This window comes from Sesamum indicum, linkage group LG7 (genome assembly GCF_000512975.1).
Source record: "Sesamum indicum cultivar Zhongzhi No. 13 linkage group LG7, S_indicum_v1.0, whole genome shotgun sequence".
In the NCBI taxonomy this organism is placed as follows: Eukaryota; Viridiplantae; Streptophyta; class Magnoliopsida; order Lamiales; family Pedaliaceae; genus Sesamum; species Sesamum indicum.
Window position 1 is genome coordinate 5,164,424 of NC_026151.1, and position 25,783 is coordinate 5,190,206.

The 25,783-nt window shown below is 36.1% G+C and overlaps 3 protein-coding genes across 5 annotated transcripts in view; 1 reads left to right on the forward strand and 2 right to left on the reverse strand.

Moving 5' to 3' along the window:
* Positions 2,774 to 5,700, forward strand: LOC105166331. 2 transcript variants are annotated; one of them, XM_011085643.2, is made up of 3 exons: positions 2,774 to 3,117; positions 3,880 to 4,364; positions 4,692 to 5,700. In XM_011085643.2, the coding sequence occupies exons 1-3, from the start codon at positions 3,018 to 3,020 to the stop codon at positions 5,538 to 5,540; spliced, it is 1,434 nt and encodes a 477-aa protein (XP_011083945.1). In that variant the 5' UTR covers positions 2,774 to 3,017; the 3' UTR covers positions 5,541 to 5,700. The 2 variants fall into 2 exon arrangements, with proteins under 2 accessions (XP_011083945.1, XP_011083947.1); XM_011085645.2 differs by having other exon boundaries at positions 3,880 to 4,355.
* LOC105166332 lies at positions 7,317 to 11,480 on the reverse strand. 2 transcript variants are annotated; one of them, XR_848164.2, is made up of 5 exons: positions 10,412 to 11,480; positions 9,532 to 9,602; positions 8,461 to 8,983; positions 8,089 to 8,376; positions 7,317 to 7,707 (listed from the first exon to the last, which is right to left on the reverse strand). XR_848164.2 is itself a non-coding variant. In XM_011085646.2 (4 exons), the coding sequence occupies exons 1-4, from the start codon at positions 10,535 to 10,537 to the stop codon at positions 8,182 to 8,184; spliced, it is 915 nt and encodes a 304-aa protein (XP_011083948.1). In that variant the 5' UTR covers positions 10,538 to 11,479; the 3' UTR covers positions 7,755 to 8,181. The 2 variants fall into 2 exon arrangements, 1 of the variants encoding a protein (XP_011083948.1); XM_011085646.2 differs by lacking the exon at positions 7,317 to 7,707 and having other exon boundaries at positions 7,755 to 8,376; positions 10,412 to 11,479.
* LOC105166333 (serine carboxypeptidase 24) overlaps positions 15,263 to 25,783 on the reverse strand; it is a 13,767-nt gene continuing 3,246 nt past the window's right edge. Inside the window, exons 2-9 of the mRNA XM_011085647.2 lie at positions 23,122 to 23,229; positions 19,988 to 20,083; positions 19,757 to 19,849; positions 17,950 to 18,035; positions 16,932 to 17,332; positions 16,668 to 16,763; positions 15,742 to 15,850; positions 15,263 to 15,637 (exon numbers count right to left, since the gene is read on the reverse strand). Of these exons, the coding sequence (XP_011083949.1) occupies positions 15,494 to 15,637; positions 15,742 to 15,850; positions 16,668 to 16,763; positions 16,932 to 17,332; positions 17,950 to 18,035; positions 19,757 to 19,849; positions 19,988 to 20,083; positions 23,122 to 23,229 (1,133 nt within the window). The 3' untranslated portion in view covers positions 15,263 to 15,493. The remainder of the gene's footprint in view (positions 15,638 to 15,741; positions 15,851 to 16,667; positions 16,764 to 16,931; positions 17,333 to 17,949; positions 18,036 to 19,756; positions 19,850 to 19,987; positions 20,084 to 23,121; positions 23,230 to 25,783) is intronic.

The window sequence follows — 25,783 nt, forward strand, 5'->3', positions numbered from 1 at the left end:
AGAGATGACCCACAAGTCTCCTATAAGCCCCGTGGTCAATAAGTAAGAATCCATCATCACCAACCAATTTCAGACCAGAAGGAAGAGGAGTGGGGGAAGGCTTGACATCAAGCATTGAGGAATCAGCCAAGATGTCGCGAAGATATTTATTCTGCGTACGTGAATACCATGCGAGGAGCGAGCAAGTTCCAGACCAAGGAAATAGTTAGCGGAACCAATGTCCTTAATGGCGAACAACTGATCCAGATAGGCCTTGACAGAGTGAAGAGCGACCTCGGAGAACCTAGTAAGTAAGATGTCATCGACATAAACTAGGAGGGTAGTGAACTCAGAGTCTGTATGTTTGACGAAGAGGCAGTGCTCGTGACTGGACTGAGTGAACCCAAAACTGAGTAGTTTGCTGGTGAGCTCAAGGTTCCATTGCCTTGAAGCCTATTTGAGGCCATATAGAGATTTCTACAACTTGCAGCCAGGGGGCACATCAAGGAGGCCCTCAGGAGGATCCATGTAAACATCCTTGTCCAGAAATGTATGAAGAAAAGCATTATTGACATCAAGCTGTAACAAGGCCCAAGAGCGGAAGGCTTCCAAAGACAAGAAAATGCGAACCGTAACAGACTCAACAATAGGGGAAAAGAAGTCAAGATAATCAACTCCCTCTATTTGATTGTAGCCCTTAGCTATAAATATTAGCTAGTAAATTCAATAAGCGTCATCTTCAATCATCTGCGACCAATCAAACACGCATATAATTCAACCAAAAAACACACCTCAGAGCGACCAACGAGAGCGATATGTCAGAGCAATGCCTGACGCGGATTTCAGTCAGGGATCATGCTCTTACGCCGACAACCGATTCGAGCATGAAGTAGGCAGTGAGGTTTCATTGCCACTCTCCAAGCTTATTTTGCCAACATTGCCATATTAAATTTTCCTTCAACCGACGAAACCCAAACCTCCTTCCTTCTTGCTACAGCACAATTTATTCCAAGCAACCTAGTGCACCTTAGTTACTCCTCCTCCTTGCTAAACAAAATTTTTCCATCATGTCCTCCTGCTCCTCTAAAATCCCCTCCGGATTCCAAAGCAATTCATAATGTAAGAAGACACCACTTGAAAAATCATCTTAATTAAGACCGCACGACCTGCTTGTCTTAGTGGCCCACCCGTTAAGTTTTGTTTCCAAAAGCAATCCTTATTCCCTCGAACACCTCGCACTTCAACCTTTCGACCGTCGAGGGAAGCCCGTGGTATTTATCATGCTTGTTCTTAACTTCCACTCGTAGGAGCATAGCTACTTCCCTCTTTGTCTCGACTAGAACATTTTCGCTAAAAACCAAGGCTGACTTGGACAGGTTGATCTTCAATCCTGAGTAATGTAGGTCGCGCGAAATCAGGATTTTCGAGTCGGATCGCTGGGTTGAAGTCGTTGATTCCCTCTTTCGAGCTATCTATTGTGGATCCTGAGAACACAACAAACGTAAGACTAGCCGAGAAGCCATCGGCGATGGCCCTCCGATGCTTAAGTTAGAAAAGGTGGGGTCGAAAATATAATAACGAGATCGAGTGAGATCACAAATATGGCGGTAAAATGAAGTGGTGGAAACGTGTTTGAATAATCATAAATGAAACTATTTATAGTTGTAATACCCTCTATGAGTAGGACACGTGGTCCCAATGAAAGCGAGCCACGTCATCCTCTGTAAAGCCTGCTGCCGCCGCCGCTGCCACTGCTATTCCTGCATAATGGGTCCCACGCGCGCTGTCAGAATATATATAAAAAAAGGGTAAAAAATAGAAGAGTATTTTGGTAATTATGTAATTTCCCTCGTCACTGAGGCCCGCTCAAGATCCTCCTGATGACCTGCATTGCCTCAGTGAAGCTTGGCAAAAGATCATGTGGTATAGCTTTATTTTATTTACAACTAGCAACTCTTCATTTACAACTAAAAGGTTTTTGTATTTATTAAAATTTAAACTTAAAACTTTTGAACTCGCAATGATTGCGCGCAGCTTATTGACAAATTAATAAAATTAACCCCCCGCCGCCGCTGCCACTGCTATTCCTGCATAATGGGTCCCACGCGCGCTGTCAGAATATATATAAAAAAAGGGTAAAAAATAGAAGAGTATTTTGGTAATTATGTAATTTCCCTCGTCACTGAGGCCCGCTCAAGATCCTCCTGATGACCTGCATTGCCTCAGTGAAGCTTGGCAAAAGATCATGTGGTATAGCTTTATTTTATTTACAACTAGCAACTCTTCATTTACAACTAAAAGGTTTTTGTATTTATTAAAATTTAAACTTAAAACTTTTGAACTCGCAATGATTGCGCGCAGCTTATTGACAAATTAATAAAATTATCGTGAATTTATTGTACTTTTTCAAATTTTCAAATAAAGAAACGATTGCACGAATAGGCCTTTATATCCTATTTTTTGACATATTATTTTTTTTTATTTTTGTTCTAATTTTAGAAAAATTTTGCTCCATTTTTCTATTCAAATTTATTTCTCCAACTTATGTATTTAAATATTTGTTTATTGAAAAATTCAGTAAGTTTATTAAATTCATAATAATTTTATTCAGGTTAGTATCTAAATAATTATTCAATTATAAATTATTCCATTTAAAATAATTATATTTTTTCTAAAATTTTTGTATATGGTACTACATTGCAACTACTATTGACACAATAAAAATAATTTTATAAGAATAATATGAGAAGAACAGTCGCCTGAGTATTAATTGAAACGAGTGAAAAAGGCTGACATTATCTTGATATCCAGTGAACAGACGCAGAATCCTGATGATCTGCCATGACGTGCTGTGCGATCATGGAGCGTGACTCGTCGGTCCTTTGTCGTTACTTCCCTGCTATCTTCTTTTCTCTTTCTCACTTTCTGAAAATACTGCTGGCCAAAGCCTTCAATAATTCAGATTCCTAGATTTTTACCTTATTTTGAATGCACGAATAGTTCGCACATCCGTTATAAGAGCGTTGTTCTATTGTAAAATGGAGTGGAGGGATCGGGGGATTCATCAGCAAGCTTCATCTTCTTCTCACGTTCTTCAGTCCTCCAATTACAGGTTTTTTGCAGAACAAGCCCCTCGACGTACGTATGCTTTCTGTGTTCTTACGTTTTATTATATATTATCCATTATGTGTAGAATCTGAAGTCTGTGGGGGGATCTTTGACAGTTCAATTGATGGGCTTAAATAGAATTGCTGTTCTAGAGCATGCCGGGGCTGTTTAATGTTTGTATTGATGCACTGTAATTTTTCTCCCCGGAGATACCAAATGCGCTTCTCATCTCTTGGTGGTTTTCAATGTTGTAAAAAAATTGCTTTCTTGTATGTTTCTACTTTTAGAATGTAAGTTTTTCTTCCTTATGTCTAGTTTCCTGGGGATACTGAGTTAAAGTTTGATATTAACCCACTTGGATGTCCCTGATCTGGGAAATTCGGCTGTTTTTTTATAATCCTTTTGGCTAAAAGTTCAGGAGAAAGTGATATTATACGCTTGTCTTTTGTGTTTATGTAATGGAAAGATTCGATAAAAACACACAAAACAAAACTTAATTAACTTGCAGTCATGAAGTCAAGCATATATGTTTGGACTATTGCAGTTATGCAGAAAAGTTTCTATTCTAAGGGAAATTCTAACCCGAATTGGGTTGGGCGGACGTAAATCAATTATATAGTAAGTTTATGCATTTACCGTGTGATTGATGTTCAATTTAAAGAAAGTGACCGGTGGAATAAGAGACTAGATATGCATTATACTTAATTTGTTCGTTTTTGTTGTCCCCATTGGTGAAATGGAGATGCGGTGTGGAATTTGTTGGTTTAAATTGTTCCATTTAAATTGTTTCAGCTGCTTACATGGGACCAGGATCAGAAAGGGACAAGCCTGAACATGCCCAATATCATCATCAGCAGCAGCAGCAGCAGCAGCAACACCTTTACGTTCGCCCTCACCCCTGCTCCAATGACTTGCACAAGGCAATCCAGAGAGAGATCGAAAAGGAATGCATCCGAGCGGAGATAACCATGTCGGAGATCATGAGAAGGCGTAGTTTAGAGGATGAGGTAAGGAGGGAGCTGATGATGGACTGGGGATTGGCTCTACTGAGGGGCAGCAATGGGTTTCCGTTTGGCTCGTCAACAGTAACAACAGACTCACCGCAGACACTGAGGCTTCCAATTATGGAGACAAGGAACGAAGGGAAGTCTCTAGAGGAAATAATTGTGTTGTCACTCGGGAAGGAGAGGTCGAATGGAAGGTGTGAGTCTGGAGGATTTGAGGCCTTGCCATATCAGAGAGGGCCATCTAACCTGAGAATTTCAGAGGTTAAGCCTGTCTGTCTCCCTCCCTTTCTCTCTCTCTCTCTCTCTCTCTCTCTCTCTCTCTCTCTCTTTGTGTCATCACGATTTGAAGTCCAACTAAAACTGATGCTTAGATGGGTTGTTTTTCATCTCTGCACTTAAGCTGTTTTTGTACATTGGAAGGTTTTTGAATGGTTGGACTTGTAATGTCCTATACCTATTACATGTTATAATACTACTATGTCTTGTGTAGCTAAGATTAAAATGATAAGGAGTTGAGATATACTTCGTAGAATCATAATAGTGAATAAACTGGAGTTCTCTAAAAAAGCAAATGAATGAAATGTGGGAGTATTGTAGGCTAATCCTGATCAAAATATATCTGGATCAAAGAGGAAGGCTGCAACACCACCATCTGGAGCGGTTGCTATTGAATTTTCATCAGATGGCGTCTTGAGGAAGAAAGCTAAAGAGGAATGGAGTTGTGCTCTTTGCCGAGTTAGTGCCACCAGTGAGCTAGCTCTAAACAAACACCTAGGGGGAAAGAAGCACAAATCAAAGGAGGCTGCATTGAGAGCTCACAATGCTGCAAAAAACTATAGCATCGGGCTCTTACCAAAGAAAGAGACTAGGGAGGCAAGTTCAACGAGAGACGATCTGCTGCTGTTGCAGAAGAACCTTAACTCTAACAATTTGAAGAAAAACCAACGGGTAATTGTTAAAAAAGTAAAGAGGAAAACCAACCAGAAGAAGAAAAAATATAAGTTTTGGTGTGAGATGTGCCTGGTAGGAGTCTCCTCTCGAAAAGCTATGAATGATCATAGCAATGGGAAGAAACATATCCGTCGGCTTCAAGAAAATGAACGAAATGGTGAAGTTGGGCCATCCCATCAGAAGGCTGTGATACTCTTGAATCACGAACAAGTTGCTGAAGTGGAGAAAAACATGGCATCCCGTAATGTGGATGAGACCATTGATGAAGCTGGGTCGGAGGATCACAAGCGTAGAGGCAAAATCATGCAAGAAGATCATGAGCATGTGGATTATGAAACCGAAGCAGAAGATGGTAGGGCCATGGATATAACCAAGCCAGATGATGATCATGAGCCTGTGGATCATGAAACCAAAGCAGAGGATGGTGGGGCTGTGGATATAACCAAAGATGATGAACAAACTGTTCTTGAAACTCAGCCAAGAGGAACGACTTGAATTGAAGATAATTCCATCATGGGTTTGAAATCTCGTAAGAAGTGTGGGTATTTCTTTCAGGTTATGTGAGTCCATTTTAGTCTATTTCATGATTTTTTGTAATATTGTATTGATTTAACTTTTATGCATAAGAACTACATTTGCACAAGAACCCAACTGACATTCTGTTTTACGTCCCCATTCGTTCTCTTTTTCCAAAAGTTTCCGAGTCTAAATCTTGTGAACACGAGCAGCAGAGTCGCGAATTTGTCCGCAAGTCACAATAACAAAGAATATGGATGTGGCGGTCTCGCCACCACGTACAGTGCGACGTGGAAAGTAGCTGCAGAAAAGGTTTATAATGAGGTTGCAAAGATGTGAAACTCAACAGGGAAAAGAAGACACGAATCTCGCGCTGATTGATTCTACTTTAATTAATGGGCTATGGAGATCAAAATTTTACTACACAAATTCAGTTTGGTCAACTCAAATTAATTACAAAGTAAGTAAAATTCACTTGTCATGTAATTAATCACTTTTTTTTATCTATACTTAAACTTACATCAATTATGTTATAAATATATTATATTTATTATATAATTAATTTAAATTCAATCAAATACCATTAGATTCAAAACTTACATAAAAATCCGTACTAGAAGAGTCAAAATTATCATCAGGTAATTCAACAGTTGATAACTGTGTTTGATTTGACCGGTGTGAACTCCTCATTTTGTGAATACTTAGCAAAACCACATCGAAAATCAAATCAATTTTGTGATTCTTTTCTACTAGAGAGAAATTAAGTAGCCTTCTATGTTACATATTAATTCAAACAATCACTGTCAAAGAAGGAGTTATTCTCTAGGATAAATTTGAATACAACTTACAAAGTACAGTGAATCAATATCATCAATCACAGTGCTTGTTTTGATATTATCATAATCTTTAAGTTAAAAATATTTTGACATTCGAACTACAACCGTTTTTATATATTGTCGTATTTTTATAAACTACACCATATTTGTATCTTACCATCTCAGTGGTCACATGGTATTTTTAAAGATAAAATCATCATTTTCTTTACTAATGGCTTGAGAAGGGATTTATTTATCCAAAAAGAAAATAACATTTTTACACCTAAAAACATCCACTATATTTGTTTTCACTTTCAAGTTATTTCCGGGACATGTCAAAACATACCTAATGTTTGCCATCATTCAGAAACACCTTATCTGAGCCTTTTTAACTGTTTTAACATAAATACATACATATATATATACACACATATATATACATAAATATATCTAAAAAAGACATGATTTGACAATGAATAGTAATTTTCGTCTCCAAAACACAACATTAAACATAAAATACTTATTTTAAATTATCTCAAAAACAAATCCAAACATACATATTATCTCTAACACACTTATTTATCTTTGTTTTTCTCTCTCTATCTCCACAAAACACAACACCGAGAAAACGAATCCAAACACTATGATCATATCTTGTGTACGTGACCACTTTTCAGTAAAATTTTTCACCAAAAATGGTCCGTGATTGTAATATTAAAAAATCGTGTAATTTGTATGTCAAATGCAACTAAAACAAATGTCAAAATGAAAAGAAGGACAATAATTTGAAGGGCAAAATTGTTTTTACCCTATTTTTTTTAACTATAACTAACATTTTCATTTCATCTGCTGAAATAATAACCAATACCCATGGAAAGATCGTAATTAATTATTATTCACCATGATTGTTAACTTTTGACTATGATAATTACTCAGGACAAAATATCAAATCTGTTGCAGTGAATGCTTGTATAGAATCTTTGGATGCTTGTGCTTTGCCCCAAGGTCTATTTCTAGCTATATAATGTCCTAATTCCTATCTTGTGAGAAAGCCTTGTTTCTTCCAAATGAAGTTGGACATCCTTCACTCAAAACATCATCAAGACTCAATAAGGAAATGGAAGAAACTGAAACTTCTAACAATATTCGTCTGTCATTCCTTTCCTGTTACAGAAAACACAAGTCACTTCCATAACAAGAAGCCTGTTCACCTTCTACAACAGGGATGTTGCTTCTGTCTGCATATCGTGTTGCATGATAAGCAATTCTTACTATCTTGGCGTGAGGGTTGGTATGTTTTGCTATGACGAGCTTGAAAACCACCAACCCACCTAATCACAACAAAACCAATGCTTACAACTAAGTTTTGCCAGAATTATTGAGTAATGCAAGGCAGTGAAAAACCCTGCAAGATGTATTTCTTGTTCAAAGGATGAAAATGACTTGAGGGCTCATGCGTTTCTCCACATCAAACAGAAGGATTATGGGTTCTAGGAAGACGGCGAAACAGAGATAATAAATCGAACCCAAAATTTCTGTCTTTCAATCAAATGAGCCAAAGAAGCTACTCATTCTAAGCAATAAAGCCAGCAAACTATAGAGTAGATTCTTTTTACTTTTCATGGACAGTTGTTTCTAGTAGATTATTCTGTATAGTACTAATATGACATAGAGAACTAGCTATTCCTCTATTTATAAGGAAAGGAACAAACCTACAGACTTAAGGCCAACAGAAGCACGAGAGGCGCTTGTGAAGTTCTTTGATTGCCTAAATGCTTGCTGTTCTTCAGTTGACAAGCAGAGTTTCAAACTCTCAGCGCAACAGGGTCCTGCCATGAAATTTTCCGCTTCCCCACACGAGATGTACCTTCCCCAGCATTTCGACAAATGGACAACTTCAAATCTGTTTGCTGCTCGTCATTTATACCTCTGATCAAACTTTTCTTCGCTTCCTCAAACTTCATTGCTTCGAAATTGCTCTGAAAATCCTCATCCCCTGTCTATAAAATACAGAGAACAATTAGAATGAGGTATATGAATATTTTAAGAAGAGTGATAACTTCTCGGCAAATACAATTACGTACCGAGATTTCATTTAAATCGAATATCGGAGCTCGGCTTGGCACGAAAGCATCTTTCATGCTAGGACTACTATCCTGGTTCAAATCAAAAGCTGCAATGGAATTCCTTGAAGTTGCATCATTTGCGCCATGCATCCTTTCTTTCTGGTCTTTGTCAAGAATTTGGATCATATTAGGGGCCAAAGTTTCTTTCCTGATACGCATTCTTCCCTTGTGGTGGTTCAAACCAGATACTGGAGTCAAACTGTGTTTGATAATTTCTTCACCACCATGTAAAATTTTCTTCCAAGCCTGATCAGTTATTGTGGATCGCATAGCACCTTGTTTACCAATATGATGTTTCTTCTTGGGGTATGGTTCTGGAAGCAGTGGTAATCTGTGCTGACTCGATTCTTTCCGAGTGAAAAGCTGTTCCTTCATTTCTTTAGCTTTCTTAAGCGAACTTGGTGCGTTTGCAAGATTTTGTTCTTGTGACGAATTGGTATTCTTTGTTTTCACAAGGTGCTTATATCTTCGGCGCAGAAATCTGTGGAATATAATGAGAGGCCAATAAGCACAGCGAGAATGACTAGACTAATAGAAGATGCATGAAACTTACTGCAGAATATAGTTATGACCAATTCTACTGAATGTAAAAACAGGCACTGATAGAAGAGCCGTACTACACCTGCAACTATCAATCGCGCACAGGCACATATCTATATATCCATATAAACATATATAAATATATATGATCAATTAGGAAACCTACATTAGACTTACACAAGGTTGATTTTCATGGACATAATCAATACAACACAGAAAGCAGTATCATTTCTCCAACACGAAATTTCAGGAAAGAAACAGTATAACGCTTGGGACACAGAAAAATGCATTGAACTAGCACCTTCCAGAACAAGACTGTATGACTAAGTTGATTTCTGACTAATATGTCATCCAAGTGTGGACCAAGCAAAACAACGCATCAATAAACAAAGATGTGACTTTCAAACAACATAGTGAAGAACTTGGAAGTATACTTGATTATATCAAATGATCTTCAGAATCTTTACAGTAAGGAATTGAACTGCATACCGAACTTCAGCAGCAAGAATCAGCTTTCTCTGTTTAGCTGCCTCCAACTTACTTTTCATGACGTCGGTTTCCTGCATACGGTACAATTGTAAATTATTCTTCCGATGATCGTCAGGCATCACCAAAGATAGCTACTAAAGCAACAAAAGAATCTCAATTTAAAAAATCAACAGACATTCGGCTTCTATGCACTATATCTAGCAAAAGAAGGAACACAGAAGCATGCCGTAAAAAACCCTTAATAGATCTAACAAACGAATACAAAAAGATTCTCTAAAATTTCAAAGGTGATTTACAGTCAAATGAATTCACATTCAAGGGAAGCAAGTAGTAAAGAAAACGCAGTGAACAAATTATCTGAAAGGAACCCTCAATCTACGTAAAATTCTTGGCTGAGAAAGCAATGGCAATACCCCAAACCACCACAAGAATCTTCGACAAAGAAGAGAAGATCTAATAGCCAGAGGTCAACTTCTTAAAAGAGAGTACAACTGTGAAATAAGGAGTTAACGCCCCATCAAAAGATCAATTGATCACAAGGACAAAATCAGGCGATATTTTCAATATACATCACGAAGAACATCAACTTTTCATGAACAGAACACAAGCGAAAATCAGAACATATCACCAAAACACAGAGAACTATGAAATCAAGAAGAAAATTTTTCAAGGAATCTAAAGGAAGAAACATAAAAGACTAACCAGCGAAAACAAACAGATCAATTCCATCAAAAGAAAATCTTCGAAATCAGCAAAAAACAAGAGCTAAAATTTGGGTAAATCATGCACTGAAAAAGAAACCCAGAAAGCAAATAACCAAATAGTGTATCAGATCTCCCAAATAAAAGAAGAAAAAAGAAACCCACAAAAAAGAGAGTACCTTCTGCAACTCCTCATAGTCCTGCACAAGAGTCTGATGCTTCAGCCGGGCCTTAGCATCCTCATACACACCAACACCATAAGGTGGTGTTGAATCCAAAACCGCCCCTTTACTCTTCTTGGACATCAGATCAGAAAAGAAGAGAAGCCCCTTTCACAAAAAAAGTTGTGATTTTGAAGATGATCAAACGATTGAGAATAGATAAAGGGAGCTAGCTGTGGAGCACAGATAGGGGAAAACAAGAAAATGGGTATATGTGATAGGGATGAATTGAAAGGTGGACAAGCAATAAAGAAAGGGGGGTTTGTGTATGTAGAGAAAGAAATGAGATAGTAGAGAGACAGATAGGACAGAAGATGAGAGAGAAAATAGAGATAGAGAGAGGGGTGGGGGGGAGGTGGCAAGGTTCTTTCTTTGCTTTCCTGTTTTCTCTGTGAAAAAAAATTCTGACCAAGGCAAAGGCCGAAAAAGCCCACATAATTCGGGGCAACAATAAAAACATAGTTGTTTGGAAAGACAGTGAAGTTGATGATGAAGATGGGGATTTTTTGGGGGGTTGCAGAAGGGCATTTGTGGAAGCAATTATCTGCTTTTTTGGTGTTGTGTGTGAGGTGGGTTTTGGTTAATTTGGAGGACATTTGAAGACATCTCCCTCATTCTCTCACTCTCTCTCTCTAAAAAGCCCCTCTGTCTTCCTTTCTCTGCCTTTGTATTCTTTTTTGTATTTCTTCTACATAAATTTTGGTCCAGCTGGGCCATTAGAGAGAGAGAGAGAGTTGGGTGGTGTGGACTCTTTGTTTTTTGATTGTGGGAGGGAGGGTGCGTGGAGTTCTATGTTTCTTCTTTCTTTCTCTGCCGAGTAGTATACAGGAATAGGATATGGATACAAATGGGAGGAGAGAGAAAGGCACAGAGTCTTGGATCAGTTTTTATTTCTAGAGAGAGAGTGGGATTTTGGCATGAGAGATTGATGATGAGAAGGTGCTGAAAAAAGCAAAGATGGGTAGAGAGAGAAAGACAAGAGAGAGAGAGAGAGAGAGAGAGAGAGAGAGAGAGAGAGAGGCTGTTTCTGATGTGCTTTCTTTGCAGTTGTTAGTAGTACCTTGTTTTTAGGCTTTGGTCTTCTGATGGCCGCTTTGATGGTGATGCCTCCCAGTCCCAGTGCCTCCCCTTTTTCTATGTCACACTGGACCCCCTATCCCCCCATAAATTACACTTATACCCCCATCCTTGGCTTCTTCCCTTTCTTACTGCCGAATCTTTCTTGAACCAGCCAAGATCCCACCAGTTGCCATTTAGCCTGCAAATAGGTAGGAAGCCATGATGATCAACATCCCGCCCCCCCACCCTCACCCTCTTCTTCACCCTTGGCTTCTTTCCCAAGCATTTACTCCCACCATCCATGGCAAAGGGCATTCTTGTAATTCCACCTATACGGGCATTTTCGTAATTTTACAAGCATGTAGATACAGCAGAGTACACTACATATGTGAAATCTGTACTGTAAAAATAGTGTGGAGGGAGATTAGGAGAAATAATGGAAAGAAGAATTAAAAGCTGTGAATTGTTTATTGGTTAGGAGAGGCGTGACAATGTGAGATGGAGATGGGGGGAAAAGTGGATAGGAAGTGGGAAGCTTGTCATTTTCTTCTTTCTTCTTCTTCTTACTATACCATGATAGCTATTTTGCATTTTATTCTTTGCTTTTTCTTTCTTGCTTTTTTTTTTTTCTCTCTCTCTCTCTATTTGTCCATTCATTTTGTATAAAAAGAACATAGAAAGTAAATCTACACTGCTTTATAAAACCCACTATTTCTAACATACAGTTCTTTGGAGGGGATTAAAATTACCCTTACAGGAATAATGAGTTGTATTTATTTGGTCAGACTGAGTCAGGTATTTCAATTTATTCTATGTAATTGGTTATTTACTTGTAAAGTGATAGTAATTAGGCTGGTGGGTTTTAGACCACAAGAGGGTGATAGCTTTTGCTACTATAATATTTGTCCTTCTCGTGGCTTATAAACCATGCCCACGTAATTTATGTTGCTGGGCGAAAGTAGCTGATAACGTCTAGGACGAAATTAGTGGGGTAATGTAAAGCCTCTACAGTATACCCTTTATAATGCTTTCTTGAGTTAACACATCACTTTGTATTGTTGTAAGTCTGCAGATTCTTTACATATTATTCGCTTCATGTGTGGTTCTTATGCTTCTCTTTGAACATATCATAAGAAATCTGTCGCCGGATTTTTGGTCTTTGGCTGTAGGAAAAACCTTTTGCACTGGCATTCTGTTGGGAGAGAGAACTACAATGTCATAACCAACACCACCACTTGCCCAATCTGGTGTCACTGGCCGATCTTTGGATAAAACGGCCGACAGTAACTTGCAGAGGACTTGTGGCAGTTAGGGAATGTCGACTGACACGCAGGTGCGCAAACAACCATCGAGCTGAAGCTCTTATCCATTGGGGATTGCAATACCGTTCATATGAGAACTTTCTTGATGTGTGGGGATACTATTTGCCAAGTATGAAGTCATTTCGAGGATGTTTGGGCACGGAGATATAAGGGCGACGATCAAGGCGCCACCCTATGCTCGAGCAGGAGAGAAATGTGTGAAACAGAGTGCTTTATCTTTAGTGATTTGCAAAATCGTGTCTAAGGAACAAGGAAAAATATTCTTAATCCTATTATAAGGAGGGCATGCAGTAATAAGCTCCAGCCAACCCTCTCCATGCACGACAGCAGCAACGCCGGCACTAAATGACCATCTCTTGGGGGCATGTTGGAGCCTTCAAGAGCCCGCTCTAAACATTTCAAAGGAGTGTTTAGAGTCCCTAAAAGGCATGGGAACCGGACGAGTGACATAGCTAGGATGGTGATAATGGTAAATTGTTAAAAGGATGAAAATACCCCCTTATTAAGGGTAAAAAGGTAATTCCAAAGAAAGATATGTTTATGACAATTTCTCCAAAAAGGAAAGAATCCCAGAGCTGGGATTGTGCTAAAAAATAAGGAGGCTTATCTGCCTTTTGATCCGGAGGCATGATCATTGCTGAGCCGCATTGATCTAAAAAAGGAAGTACATGATTAAAACACGCGCACCTACCTTATATATCAGGAGTCATCATATAAATATGAGGTCTGAACTGTTACGAGGTAATGACATTACAACACTCAAATCTTTTTTGTTAGCAACATATACCTCCGTTTAAAATATCTATTCTAACTTAGGCATCGGAGGATCATCATCAGGGACGAACCCGACTAGCCTAACCTTTTGTGCTTCAGGTTTGCAGATCCATTCGAAGAATATAAGGTGATCGAGGTTGCTATTCGTGATCATATTTTCGAACAGGATCAGTTTGGCGCCGTTTGTGAGAACGTAAAATATAAACCAAGGAAGCATGGAAGGAGATATGGGAGGAAATATTCAAGGAATTGATACGAATTTGGGAAGCATGGAACGGACTATCCAGTTAACTAGGACAGAACTACAACAATGATGGAGGAGGCTGGACAAAACACAATTGTGGCTTATGAACAGAGAACTACAACACCTATTGAGAAGGAGGCCACGAAAAGAAAGTTATTTGGAGAAAAAAAACAAGAAAAAACATCCGAATGAATGAGTAAAAAGAATGCAGATAGACGTCGGCCTACGCCATCAGAGGTCGGGTCGAGTAGCAGGGATAGAAGCCATTTCAGAGGACCTGCTATTTCGCGAGCAGAAGTAGATGGTGTATCAAAACAAATTGCAATGTTGAGAAAACAAATAGATAAACTCAAAAGGCATGGGGAACTAGTGTCCCAACATAGGAATTCACCCTCCTGTAACCAAATTTTGATTGAGATCGTGACTCCCAACTTCAGAATGTCAGACCTGCCCAAATACGACAGAACCAGAGATCCGCAAGAGCACTTGGCCGCATTTGACCTGGTAATGAACCTTTACGGGCAATCTGGCCCCATTAATGCAAAACGTTTTGTTACTACTTTGACAAGTAAGGCTCAAGAGTGGTTCACCAATATGCCACCTGATAGCATCGAGTCGCACGAACAGCTGATACAAAAATTCACATTCCACTTCGCGAGCAAGAGGAAATAGAAGCGATCTGCGACTCACCTATTTACCATAAGACAACGCGATACTGAAACATTGAAGAATTTCATGGGGAGGTTCAATAACGAGACCCTAGAAGTGCAAGACCTAAGGATAGATATGATGATCAGCATCCTCATTCATGGATTAAAAAAGGGACCTTTCGCATCAGCATTGGCAAGGGGCCCCCCGGTAGACGTTAAACAACTAATGAGCTTAGCCTAGAAGTATATAGACGAAGAAGAAATGAACGCCATGAAAGATGGTGAATGGAGGACTAGTTCGGATCACGGAAGGGATCCTAGGCATCATAGCAGTGGGGCAGATCGGCGACCGAAACACGACCGAAGCAAGGAGCCGGCATATCAACAAAAATATCATAACTACACCCCGTTGAACATGGCTAGAGTGAAAACCCTGATGATGGTGGAGAAGACCGATGTTTTGAAGTGGCCTAGACACACGAGATTTACCCCAGCAAAGAAATACTCTAACAAGTACTGTAGATTCCATCGTGAGAAAGGCCATGACACGGAGGAGTGTTATCAGGTCAAGGATGAGATCGAGCGACTTGTACGCCAATTCGGTATAATAAATTTCTTTCTTTAGTATTTTAAATTTAATTTATTATAATTAAAAAATATTTTTTAATTAAAAATAATTTGATATTATCTTAAGATGGAAAATACTCAGAATACATTAAAATTATACAATTAATCCAGAGAAATAAGTGCAATTATCCGATAGGGTTAATTTAGGGGCCAACTGCGATCCACCCACATAATTAAATGTAGCAAAGTGCATAATTCAGTTTGACACAATTCCTTAGCTTGATTTAATTCAGTTCAATTGGAATAAAATCATGCTATTCTAATAATCACTGCCTCTCACTACTATATTTCCTTCTTACGGAAACCACAACCAATTCAACTTCAATTCACGCTTACTACTTTGTATTTTTGTGACACAAGTTGTTCATGATTTAGGCAAGTCATTTCCAGACAAGAATGTCCTGAAAAGGATGAAACCTCTCCTTGGCTGAATCAAAGGAACCTCATGCCCAGCTCCTCTAACTGTGGCGAATGTCAATCCATCATACACCTCTGTCCATCCCCCAACCTATAAATTTTTCAAGTTCAATGAGCATGGGGTTAGAGCATTTATTTTTATAAAAACCTCTTCGTCCGCGTCGATAGCTCGTGTTAAACACATAGAGCACCAACCTGGCCGGCCCCGGAGTACCATGGATACCATGGAACTTTGATCTTGAGGTTCAGATGGTTTAAGGATAGCCTGGTTGCAGTAACTGGCACAACCGAGTCTGTGTCCCCGCTGCATTAGACACAAGACATTCCCGGGTAAGAAAAGTGGAAAGGTAAATGCCGTAAATGGTCTCTTAAGTTTGTATTTTTTGAACTACAATTTAATTCTTCATTTTCATTTCTTGATTTTGTCGTTCATAAAGTTCATATTTTATTTTATTCTTGTCCTACAGTAAACTTTTCGATGGAGATACCACCGAGTTCTGATCAAATGATATATGTACGTATTTTTAGGAATAAATATGTCAATGATTATATAACTTTTTAAAAACATATATTAACTTTTATGCATGTGGTAAGTATGTTAAATAAAATAGAAAATGTAACAACAGCAACTCTACTGCAATTTTGGTCCTATAATTATAGGTGTTTAGCATATTGGTCTTTTGAAAAATTTTATTTTGCGATTTGGGGACATATTTTGTCAGAAAAAGTTCTAAATCTGCTGAAAAACTACACGTGCAAATCACATGCCGGCTTAAATTTAAGAACACAGATGACTTGCACATTGTGCGGACTTGTTTGGGTTGATTTTCCAAAAAGTTTTCAAATTTTGTAAAATGGATCCTCAAATCATGAATTTACAAAGATAATGGACCAAGAGGCAAGTTTCATTTCTCAAATGACCAAAACGCCAAACACCTACAGTTAAGGACCAAAATCACAATAAATCCTAACAAGACCTGTAGTAGAAATTCTAATCAATCGCAATTCAAACTGCACGTGTATATTCATCTATATTTAAAACCTATGAATTTGGCCGAAAATATTAAGAAATCATGTATAGTTGTACGGGAAATTCTAACATAAATTGAATATGATTATACCTGAACACCCATATTCTCAGTCCAGCAGCAATCAGCTTCTTGTAGGTAGGCAGCATAGAAGCCTGCGAGTCCTTCCAGTTCCTTCCCAGTACATCACTGTAATAATTACGTACATAGGTAAATTTAAGAACTATAATCAATCAACAATCTTCTTCCGAATCATCTTTAATGAACATAAACAAGAACAAATTCACTCTTAAGGCATCCTCCACGCAAAAACATTCGTATACAAATCAGGTCTGGCCAAATCGAACCAATGCATACCTGCAAGCCGTCCATTTATATGGAATCCCGGTAGAATTTGCATGCATGGCCTTCTGCACGTCCGGCCTGTTATAGTACTTCTCGGCATAGTTCTCAGTGCAGGGGTCGTATCCATAAAATCCGGAGCGTATGAGGGTATTCTTAAGCGTCGGAGAAAGCACTGGTTTGCCAGTTGATGCAGTGCATGACGGCGTGTAAATGCTGTAGTGATCGATGTTGCCAAATTCATAGTCCAGGGCATAACTCAGAGCATCATCGCATTTCTCTGAGTATTCGTCTGATTTGAAATTGCAGTTCTTCAGAATGGATTTGTATGTTTTATCTGATATGATAGAGTGGCTCCACCAGTATGTCACGGTTCCGATGCCATCGTAGTAGTGGTCTGTGGCGGCATTTCCTACCTGGATATATGTGTAGTTTATTTTGAGGGATAATTACATTTTTCCAACCGAACGATGGCCGTTGTTACAGTTTTGTATTCAAACTTTTTTGTGTAAATTTATCATTTCAACTTTACGAAATTTTACACTTTACATTTGCAATTGTTTTTTCATCAAGTTTTTTGTCAAATAAATATTAAATGCAGTGCACATAAGTTTAAGGGTTACAAAGAGATCAAAAGTGAGATGTTTTTTTAACTTGTGTGGCCAAAGTAAGAACCTCACTATTAATAAAATTAAAAAAATATAAAAACCTAATGTAATTCTCTCCATAGTTAAGTGATCAGAAAATAGAGTTTAATGCAAATTATTCCTATCAAATTATAAATGTTCAAAAAATACCCTAAAAAAATAAGATATTGTCGAAAAACTCATTCTTGAAAGAAAAAGAAAGAAGCAAATTGCCTCCTCACTTGGGTTTTTTTCTTTTGGCTTTTTCAAGAAGGAATTTTTCGACAATTTTTCTTTATTAAGGGTTTTTTTTAAGAAATATTTAAAATATTATGGGAATAAATTGCATTTAACCAAAAAAAAAAAAGATGAAAATTAAAGTATTGAAATTGTTGAAGTGGACTTACGATGAATCCTTTCAGATTGATGAATGGATGGGAAGAGTTCTTGTTGTAATCATATATTTTCTGTGCTAATTGGGGAATATAATGCCCTGTGGAAGAAGGATAATATCAAATAATTAGCAACTGGGAAATGATTATCCTACATAGACTCCAGTTCCATCAATCCTTGTTAACATCTTTTGCACCTTGACTTATAGGGGAAAATTCTATATATAAAAAAAAAAAAAAAAAAGAGAATTGTAGGAGAAAAAGTGGGACAGGAAAAATCAAAATAATAAATTGGGTCGTGTCAGGTTTAGAGTACCATGGATATTGAATTGGGTTCAATGGATTGGATAAGTTCATGATAATAATTTTTGTTCTTATTTAGACCTTCTTTGAGCCTGAATAGGATACGGCCCTATCGCCCCTATCTATTGACAGGCCTAAATAGCATTAAATAAGAAATAGTATTACAATGTTTAGTATTTTATACTACCAGATGGATAAATTTGTTGATACATGAATGCCCATTAATTTGTTGGGTTTAATGCAATTTACCTCTTTGTAATATTGCAATTGAGTAAATTATCTCCCTATGAAAACACTCCCTCTGTATTTTTTAAAGTGAAGCAATTTACATCCCTATCAAAGGAGGTAAATTGTTTTATTTTAAAAAACGCATAGAGACAAATTATTGTATTTTTACAAATATAGAGACGTAAAATTTTTAATTTGTATTTTTACAAATATAGAGACGTAAATTTTTAATTTTTTTTATTGGAGTATAATTTACTGATATATAATATCAAAAGGGTGGCTTGGCTTAATTTACTATGTAGGATTGAATGGATGAATAAAGGGAAATTTCAAAACTACCCTAATTAGTTAAATTTTTTTAGGGTCCCTAATTAGTTAATTGCAACGAAGTAATTGGAATGGGAAGTACATGGACAAAATTGACTTTGTGCCATAATATGTCGGCTAGACTTGTGTGGGATAAAATGTAATTTAATTTCATTAGTTATAATTTTTTTCATACTACATCTCAAAAATTTTTATTTTTAGTTCTCACGTGATTTTTTTCTGTCTAATAATTAACATAGAAATCACAAGAATCGTTCGTTCAAACACGTACTGGACTAACTGCCCCGTGACTTCTCTATTAATCATTAAACAGAAAACTTACGAACTAAAAATAAAAAAAATTATAACTAATGAGATACAATATGAAAAAATCATAACAAAAAATAAAAAACGAGCCTAATTTAAGAGACCGAAAATACAATGTTCCTAGATAAACCTATTCCACCCTCACCAATGGGATAATTCTGGGGTAGAGAGAAATTATTATCTCGGCTTATCGCATCCACATACAGTGTCGGAATATTTGTAACAAATCTATCCGTATTAAACATGAAATTGAATTGGATATCCCATCTTGTTCGACCAGTCTCTTGAAGTGATCAATGTTTTATGATTTTGCAGCAAGAAAATATTTTTTCTTAAAGTTTGGTTTATTAAAATCCAAGATCCAAACACTGGACTAGTATTAAATATGTACAGGTATTCTCCTATAATATTGAAAATAAATAAATTACTTTTTTATAAAAAAAATATAGCAATTCCTATACTTTTTAAGATAAAATAATTTATCTTCCTGTCTAAAAAGGTAAATTGTTTCATTTTAAAAAACATAAGGAGGAAAGTTATTGTATTTTAATAAATAAAGGAGGTAAACTGCTATTTATTTTTCCATAAAGATGTAATTTGCTTATTTACAATATTACGTAAGGGTTGCTTGTAATATATAAACATATATATTATATACCTGCATAACTCTCTCCCGACATGTAGAAGTCTCTATATTTGTATTGCGGAAATCTGGACATCCATCTTACGAGGAAGGTGAGAGCATCCTGAGCTGTGTCGAACACATATTAATGAAAAGGAAACTTTGATGAGTTGTGATCAATTCCTAGGTAAATTACGACACAATTTATTGCTTCACTCATGAAAATATTGAAAGGAACTCTGCATAAATCTACATATATATGTATACCTGTCCTTTTGTCTCCAGAATCTTTGAGATTAGAGCTTGTATTCGTATAAGAGAACCCGACGCCAGCCGGTGATTCAAGAAAAAGAATATTTGCCACTGTAACCATGATAATGTTAATATTAATGGTTCGTGTTCATAATTTACGTCTGTTGTATTCATAAACACGAGCATTGCAAATTTTACATATATTCATAAACACGAGCATTGGAAATTTTACAGTATCATATAACGAGTGTACAGTATAAAAAAAATGATCGATTACATAACACTATTTTGTGATTAATTGGGTCGGACCAAGGTTAATTTGAGGAAAACATTTCCATACAAATATGTTCTCATGTGGTGAAATGAACTCAAATAGGCAGAGAACAATTTAAGCTATTATGTAAAAAGAGCGAACTCATTATCGTGTACTTGGGATAATCATACACATTTCTACAAGGAAGCGCATTCCAAAATTTAGGCTAAACTTCATTTTATCTCTGTATTTTCCTGAAATATCTAATAATTCCCCTATATTTAAAAATAGACTACAAAGACACCCTAGTTTAATAAATTCAGCATGAAAACCCCCCTTCTGCTGCTCTATTCTTCGACCTGCCTATTTCGACTAGAGGAAGAAATAGAATAACAGGTCCACCTTTTCTATCCTCTCTGAACTAAGAGCTAGATGTTAGAGTTAGGAGTTAATGAGTTAGTTGTTTGAGCTTTGAGCTATGAGTTAGCAGTTAGATGTTACTGAGCCCAGATTTGGACCTACGAGTTCTGAGTTGATCTACTGATTTAGTAGCTTCTTTTTTCTTCTTTATCTCTTCTGATCTTGGATTTGTAGTTCCTTTGTTAAGCTGTAAATATTTAAGAAGTTAGTACAAGAAATCTAAGAGTTCCCAAATCACTAATAGAATCTAGCTTCCCCGACCCTCACAGGGGCGAGGGCTGCCTCTGGTCTGTTCATCACTGGGAAGGAGCTTTTCATATTAAAATCATGATTGGCTAGTTGTTTGCTAGGGCCTGGAATTCTTGTTGCTAAATCTACTAGTTTTGTCCGGCGTTGTGCCCAAAGGGTGAGTAGGTATTTGAATTGTAGCTAAATTGAGGGGAGAGAGTGATCCTTAGATGAGGAGAATGAAAGCTAAATGGTACCAAGGTGTTACGCGCAAGCAAGAATAGCCCCTCGGAAAAATGCCAACCTTTGACTCGCCCCCACCCCCAATTTCTTATGTCCTAAAGTTAACCAAATACCATATTCCTCTATCTTTCACATTCCATATTTCTTATCATGATTTTATCCTACCGGCTCCTACCTTCTTACCTATTGACCGCTCATCTCCACGATCCCTTCATAAGGTCCTTAAAGAGCCCCTTCTTCCAGATAATATCGCTCTGTCAAGCTCTTTCTTTCTAGATGTCGATATATAAACCAACAACTGTGTCTTTGTTAGGATCTTGTTGTTGACAGATATCCTCTAGAAAGCACTGTTCATTTCTCTCTGGTCAATCACTCAAATCGCTAAAGCTTGATGTAGAAACTAACAGAAAGTGGGTTGTAGGTGTGAGCGGTGGAGAGTGGGGTGGGGGGAGGAAGGGGTCAATTTTAAGTAATAATTTATTTTTATTATTAGACATATCATATATATTTAAAATTGGTTAAAAATAAACTTTTAATTATTTTATAATTTTAAGATCTAACAAGTAAAATAAATTGATTAGATCTTATGACTTTTAAAATAAAAAAATAATATATAATAAGTAAGGACATAATAGTTTTTCTAAAAAAGAATTAACGCAGTTAACTGAATTTAATGGTGAGGGAATGCGACCTACGTCTAAAAAAGTAAATTATTTTTTTCTTTAATCTATTTTTAAAATAGTGGAGAATTTTAAACAGAATTTTCAAAACATATTATAGTTTTGCTATTTGTCCAAAAACTTAATTTATTCAAGTGTTTTCCGATATTAGGATGGATTGCTGCATCTCAATGTCAGCAGAATTAGTTTAGAGGGCGACATGGCCTCATTGCAAATGAGGATTCAAGGACAGTGTTAAAAGAAAATTCCTGGCGAGTTGGGACAGATGAAAATCCAAGGAATCCTGTCCAAATATACGTATATATTTCTCAATAATTGAAGCCCAACAGAAGGGAAGAAAGGCGACTCAAAAAACTTTCCTAGCGGACTTGGCTAGAAATATTTTTGAAAAAATGCAAGCAAATACTGTTATATGTAGGATGTGCAAAATACTCTTTATGAGGAAAAAAAAAATGTAAATTATCTCTGTGTAGTTTTAAAATGAAGTAATTTACCCCTTCAGACGGGAGGTAAATTATTCTATTCTAAAAAAATTGAGGTAAAATTGTTACTTTTCTCTTTGTAAGAGAATAATTTGCTCATTGACAATATCACACTGATAAATTATATTAAACTTAGACATACAGTAGAGATGAGGCATTTGAGAGGTGAAATTAAACTTCTACTCCTATAAAATAAAGGTTCAATATTTTTTTATCCTAGATCTGTTTTACGGAATTTTTTAAAATAATTTAAAATTACAAAAAGCTCGACGCATTTAGTGCTATGTTGTATGGAATTTTCAAAATAATTCCAAGTTTGAGAAAATTGGAGACATTTAGTCCCATAAATTCCGTAAAGAAGATGACCAAATATATCGAGCTTTTAAAATTTTGATGCCATTTTAAAAATTTTGTAAAGTAGATGACTAAATTTGTCTAGTTTTCCTAATATTGAGACCATTTTAAAGATCCCACAAAATATAGAATTAAAAGGATTGAATTCTTTATGCTATAGGACTAAAAATATAATTTTTCCCATTTGAAACTTATGAAGAACACAAGTTCGTGCATGCCGAAAAATGTAGGCAAGTCGCCACCGGGTCAGGCCACTTGGACTCAAAGGGGAAGTCAAGAGCCGGTAAGAGCAAATATTCTAGGTCTAATTGTAATTTTCATCCTGAGAGTATAAGACTCAGTTATCAAATCAACTTTTTATGGGATTAAAATTGTCGAATCCCCCATACATATACATACAAGATGAAAATTGTGACTGAAATGACATAATGCATGTGAGTAGATACATGAAAAATCATGTGTGTTAGCATTATGAGATAGTTGAGGTACCTCTATTCCATGAGTATTTATTGAGATAGAGAGATGAGGCATCTTTGTTAATCCGAAATGGGCCTATCTCTTCCGACGCTCCATACGCCACCGATGAACATCCGGGTCCTGCATGCCCACCCCAACCCTATCAATAATCCACATATGCATTGCTGGTTGTGAGGAACTTTAATGCACACATGGTGAAATAATTGAGAGGGGTCAAGTACATGCACAATGATGCAAGTTGGTTGTGCATTAATCGAAAAATTACATTTTTGATCTCGTAGTCGATTAGGTTCTGTACACTTTTTTATTTCACTGCTTATGAGAATTTTTTAAATAATACGTTCCATAATTTTAGAAAATTCTTATTTTCAAATGCCCTGCTGACTTTTATTAGAAAATTAACGGGAAAAAATCACGTAGCCATTTTCCTTCATTTTAAAACGATAACGATTGTGTAACTTGCGTATGATTTTCTTCTGTCAATTTTTTAATAAAAGTTAGTAGGAGGACTGGAAATTAGACATTTTACAAATTATAAGGCTTTTTTTCGGAGATTCCTAAACAATGGAATTAAAGATGTGTTAGGTTTAGGCTATGAGAAGAAAAATAGAACTTCCCCATCATTAATATATAGGGTGAATAGCAATTTACCCCCCTGTAATATTGAAAATGAGAACATTACCCCCATATGAAAAAAATATAGTAATTTACCTCCTATACTTTTTAAAACGAAGCAATTTACCTCCTTATACAGGGAGGTAAATTGCTTCATTTTAAAAATCATAGAAGGGTAAATTGTTGTATTCTAAAATATACAGGGAGGTAAATCACTATTTTTTTTTTCATAAAGGAGTAATTTATTCATTTACAGTATCACAAGGGATTACTTGCATTTTTCCCTTAATATATATGTTAAATGAGTGAATGGAGTTGAGGGTCCTCCAATGTTTTAGGATAATAGCAAACAAAAAATACGAAATTTCACACACACACATAAACACAGGTGTAGTTCCACTGCCGAGAAGCCAATGGACAAAAAAAAATACAATCATTAATTCTTATATAATGGATTTTAACATAGTCTCATCACAAAAATAGTTATTTTTTTGTCGAAATTCATTTCCACACCAATAGGAAGGATGAATTCCAATAAAAATAGATTAAAATCAAGAAATTTAAAATATGCATGATTAAGATATTATTCAAGAAAGTAAAATGATAAAAACGTTAGCAAAAATTTGCTGATTATAATGATAGTCCCAATTTTAAAAGATCACATGAAATTTGTATGTATTTTTTTCTTATAGGGTGAATTCGACAAAACAAGAACTAAAATTACAAAAATTGAAAATATATAAGATCAAAATATTATCGTACAATACTTAAAAACAAAAACACAAAATAATTTAACTATAAAACCCAAAAAATCATTTAAGCTTATATATATATATATATATATATATGCAGCAACCTACCTACCATTCATCAGTACAGTAATGAATAGTATGAATCTTGTTCGTTTTTCCAGCAATTGTCTCTTTTTTTTTAAGTAGTCATATTCAATTAGAAAAAAGTACAAGCAACTCTATTATGATATTATAATAAATAAATTATTTTTTTAAAAAAATAGCAATTTATTTATTTATATTTTAAAAAATATAGTAATTTATCTTTTCTGTTTTTTAAAATGAATTAATTTATCTTCTTTGATCGGAAGGGAAATTGCTTCATTTTAAAAAAGCACATAAAATTAGATTGCTATTATTTTTTCATAGGGCATAATTTGTTCATTTGTAATAGCACAGAGAGGTAAATTGCATTAAACCCTATTCAATCATTAGTACACTCGACAACCCACTATTAAATACTTTCTAAAAAGTTAGTATATATATACTACGAGAAGATATGATGCTAGTGACAAACTATCAAGTGATAATTTTAAATTTATTATTAATAATATATATTGTCACTATATAATTATTAGTGACAAAAATATGTGTATAAAGTTATCTTTAAATAAAATTAGTAACAACATAAAATCGTGACAACTATTAATTGTTGTCACTAGTTCATCACTATACATGAATCACTAATTGTATTTAGTGACAATTTTGTGCACATTTTTTTGTCATTAACTCATGTTAATAACAATTTTTACAAACATAATAATTATTATTAAAATCATGAAATTTCTTACTATGACAAAATACTGACACTAAATATTTATAATTACACGTGCATTTTCTTTTATTTATTTTTTAATTTAAAATTTAAAATATATTTAAATTTTTATTTAATAATCGATGGATTTTGATCAATTTAAGGTCTAAATTTAATTAATACAATCGATGGTGCAGATTTTATCTAATTCAAATTAATGCTTTAAATTTAAGTAAATAAAAATAAAAATTATATATATAAAATTAAATTTAAGTGTATAGTTTTATAATAAAAACTATTTATTTATATATATAGCCGGTGGGAGGAGGAGGAGGCGACGGTGGCCAGCGGCGGGACAGATCTGGGCGCAGGGGGAAAGGAGCAGGAGGGATGAGGGGAAAACAGCGGCGGAGTGGGGGAGGGGGAGGAGGAGGAGGGGAGGGGGACGGTAGTGGAGGGGAGGAGGGAAAGGAGGAAAGGGAGACGGCAGCCAAAAGGGGCAGATCTGGGCGCC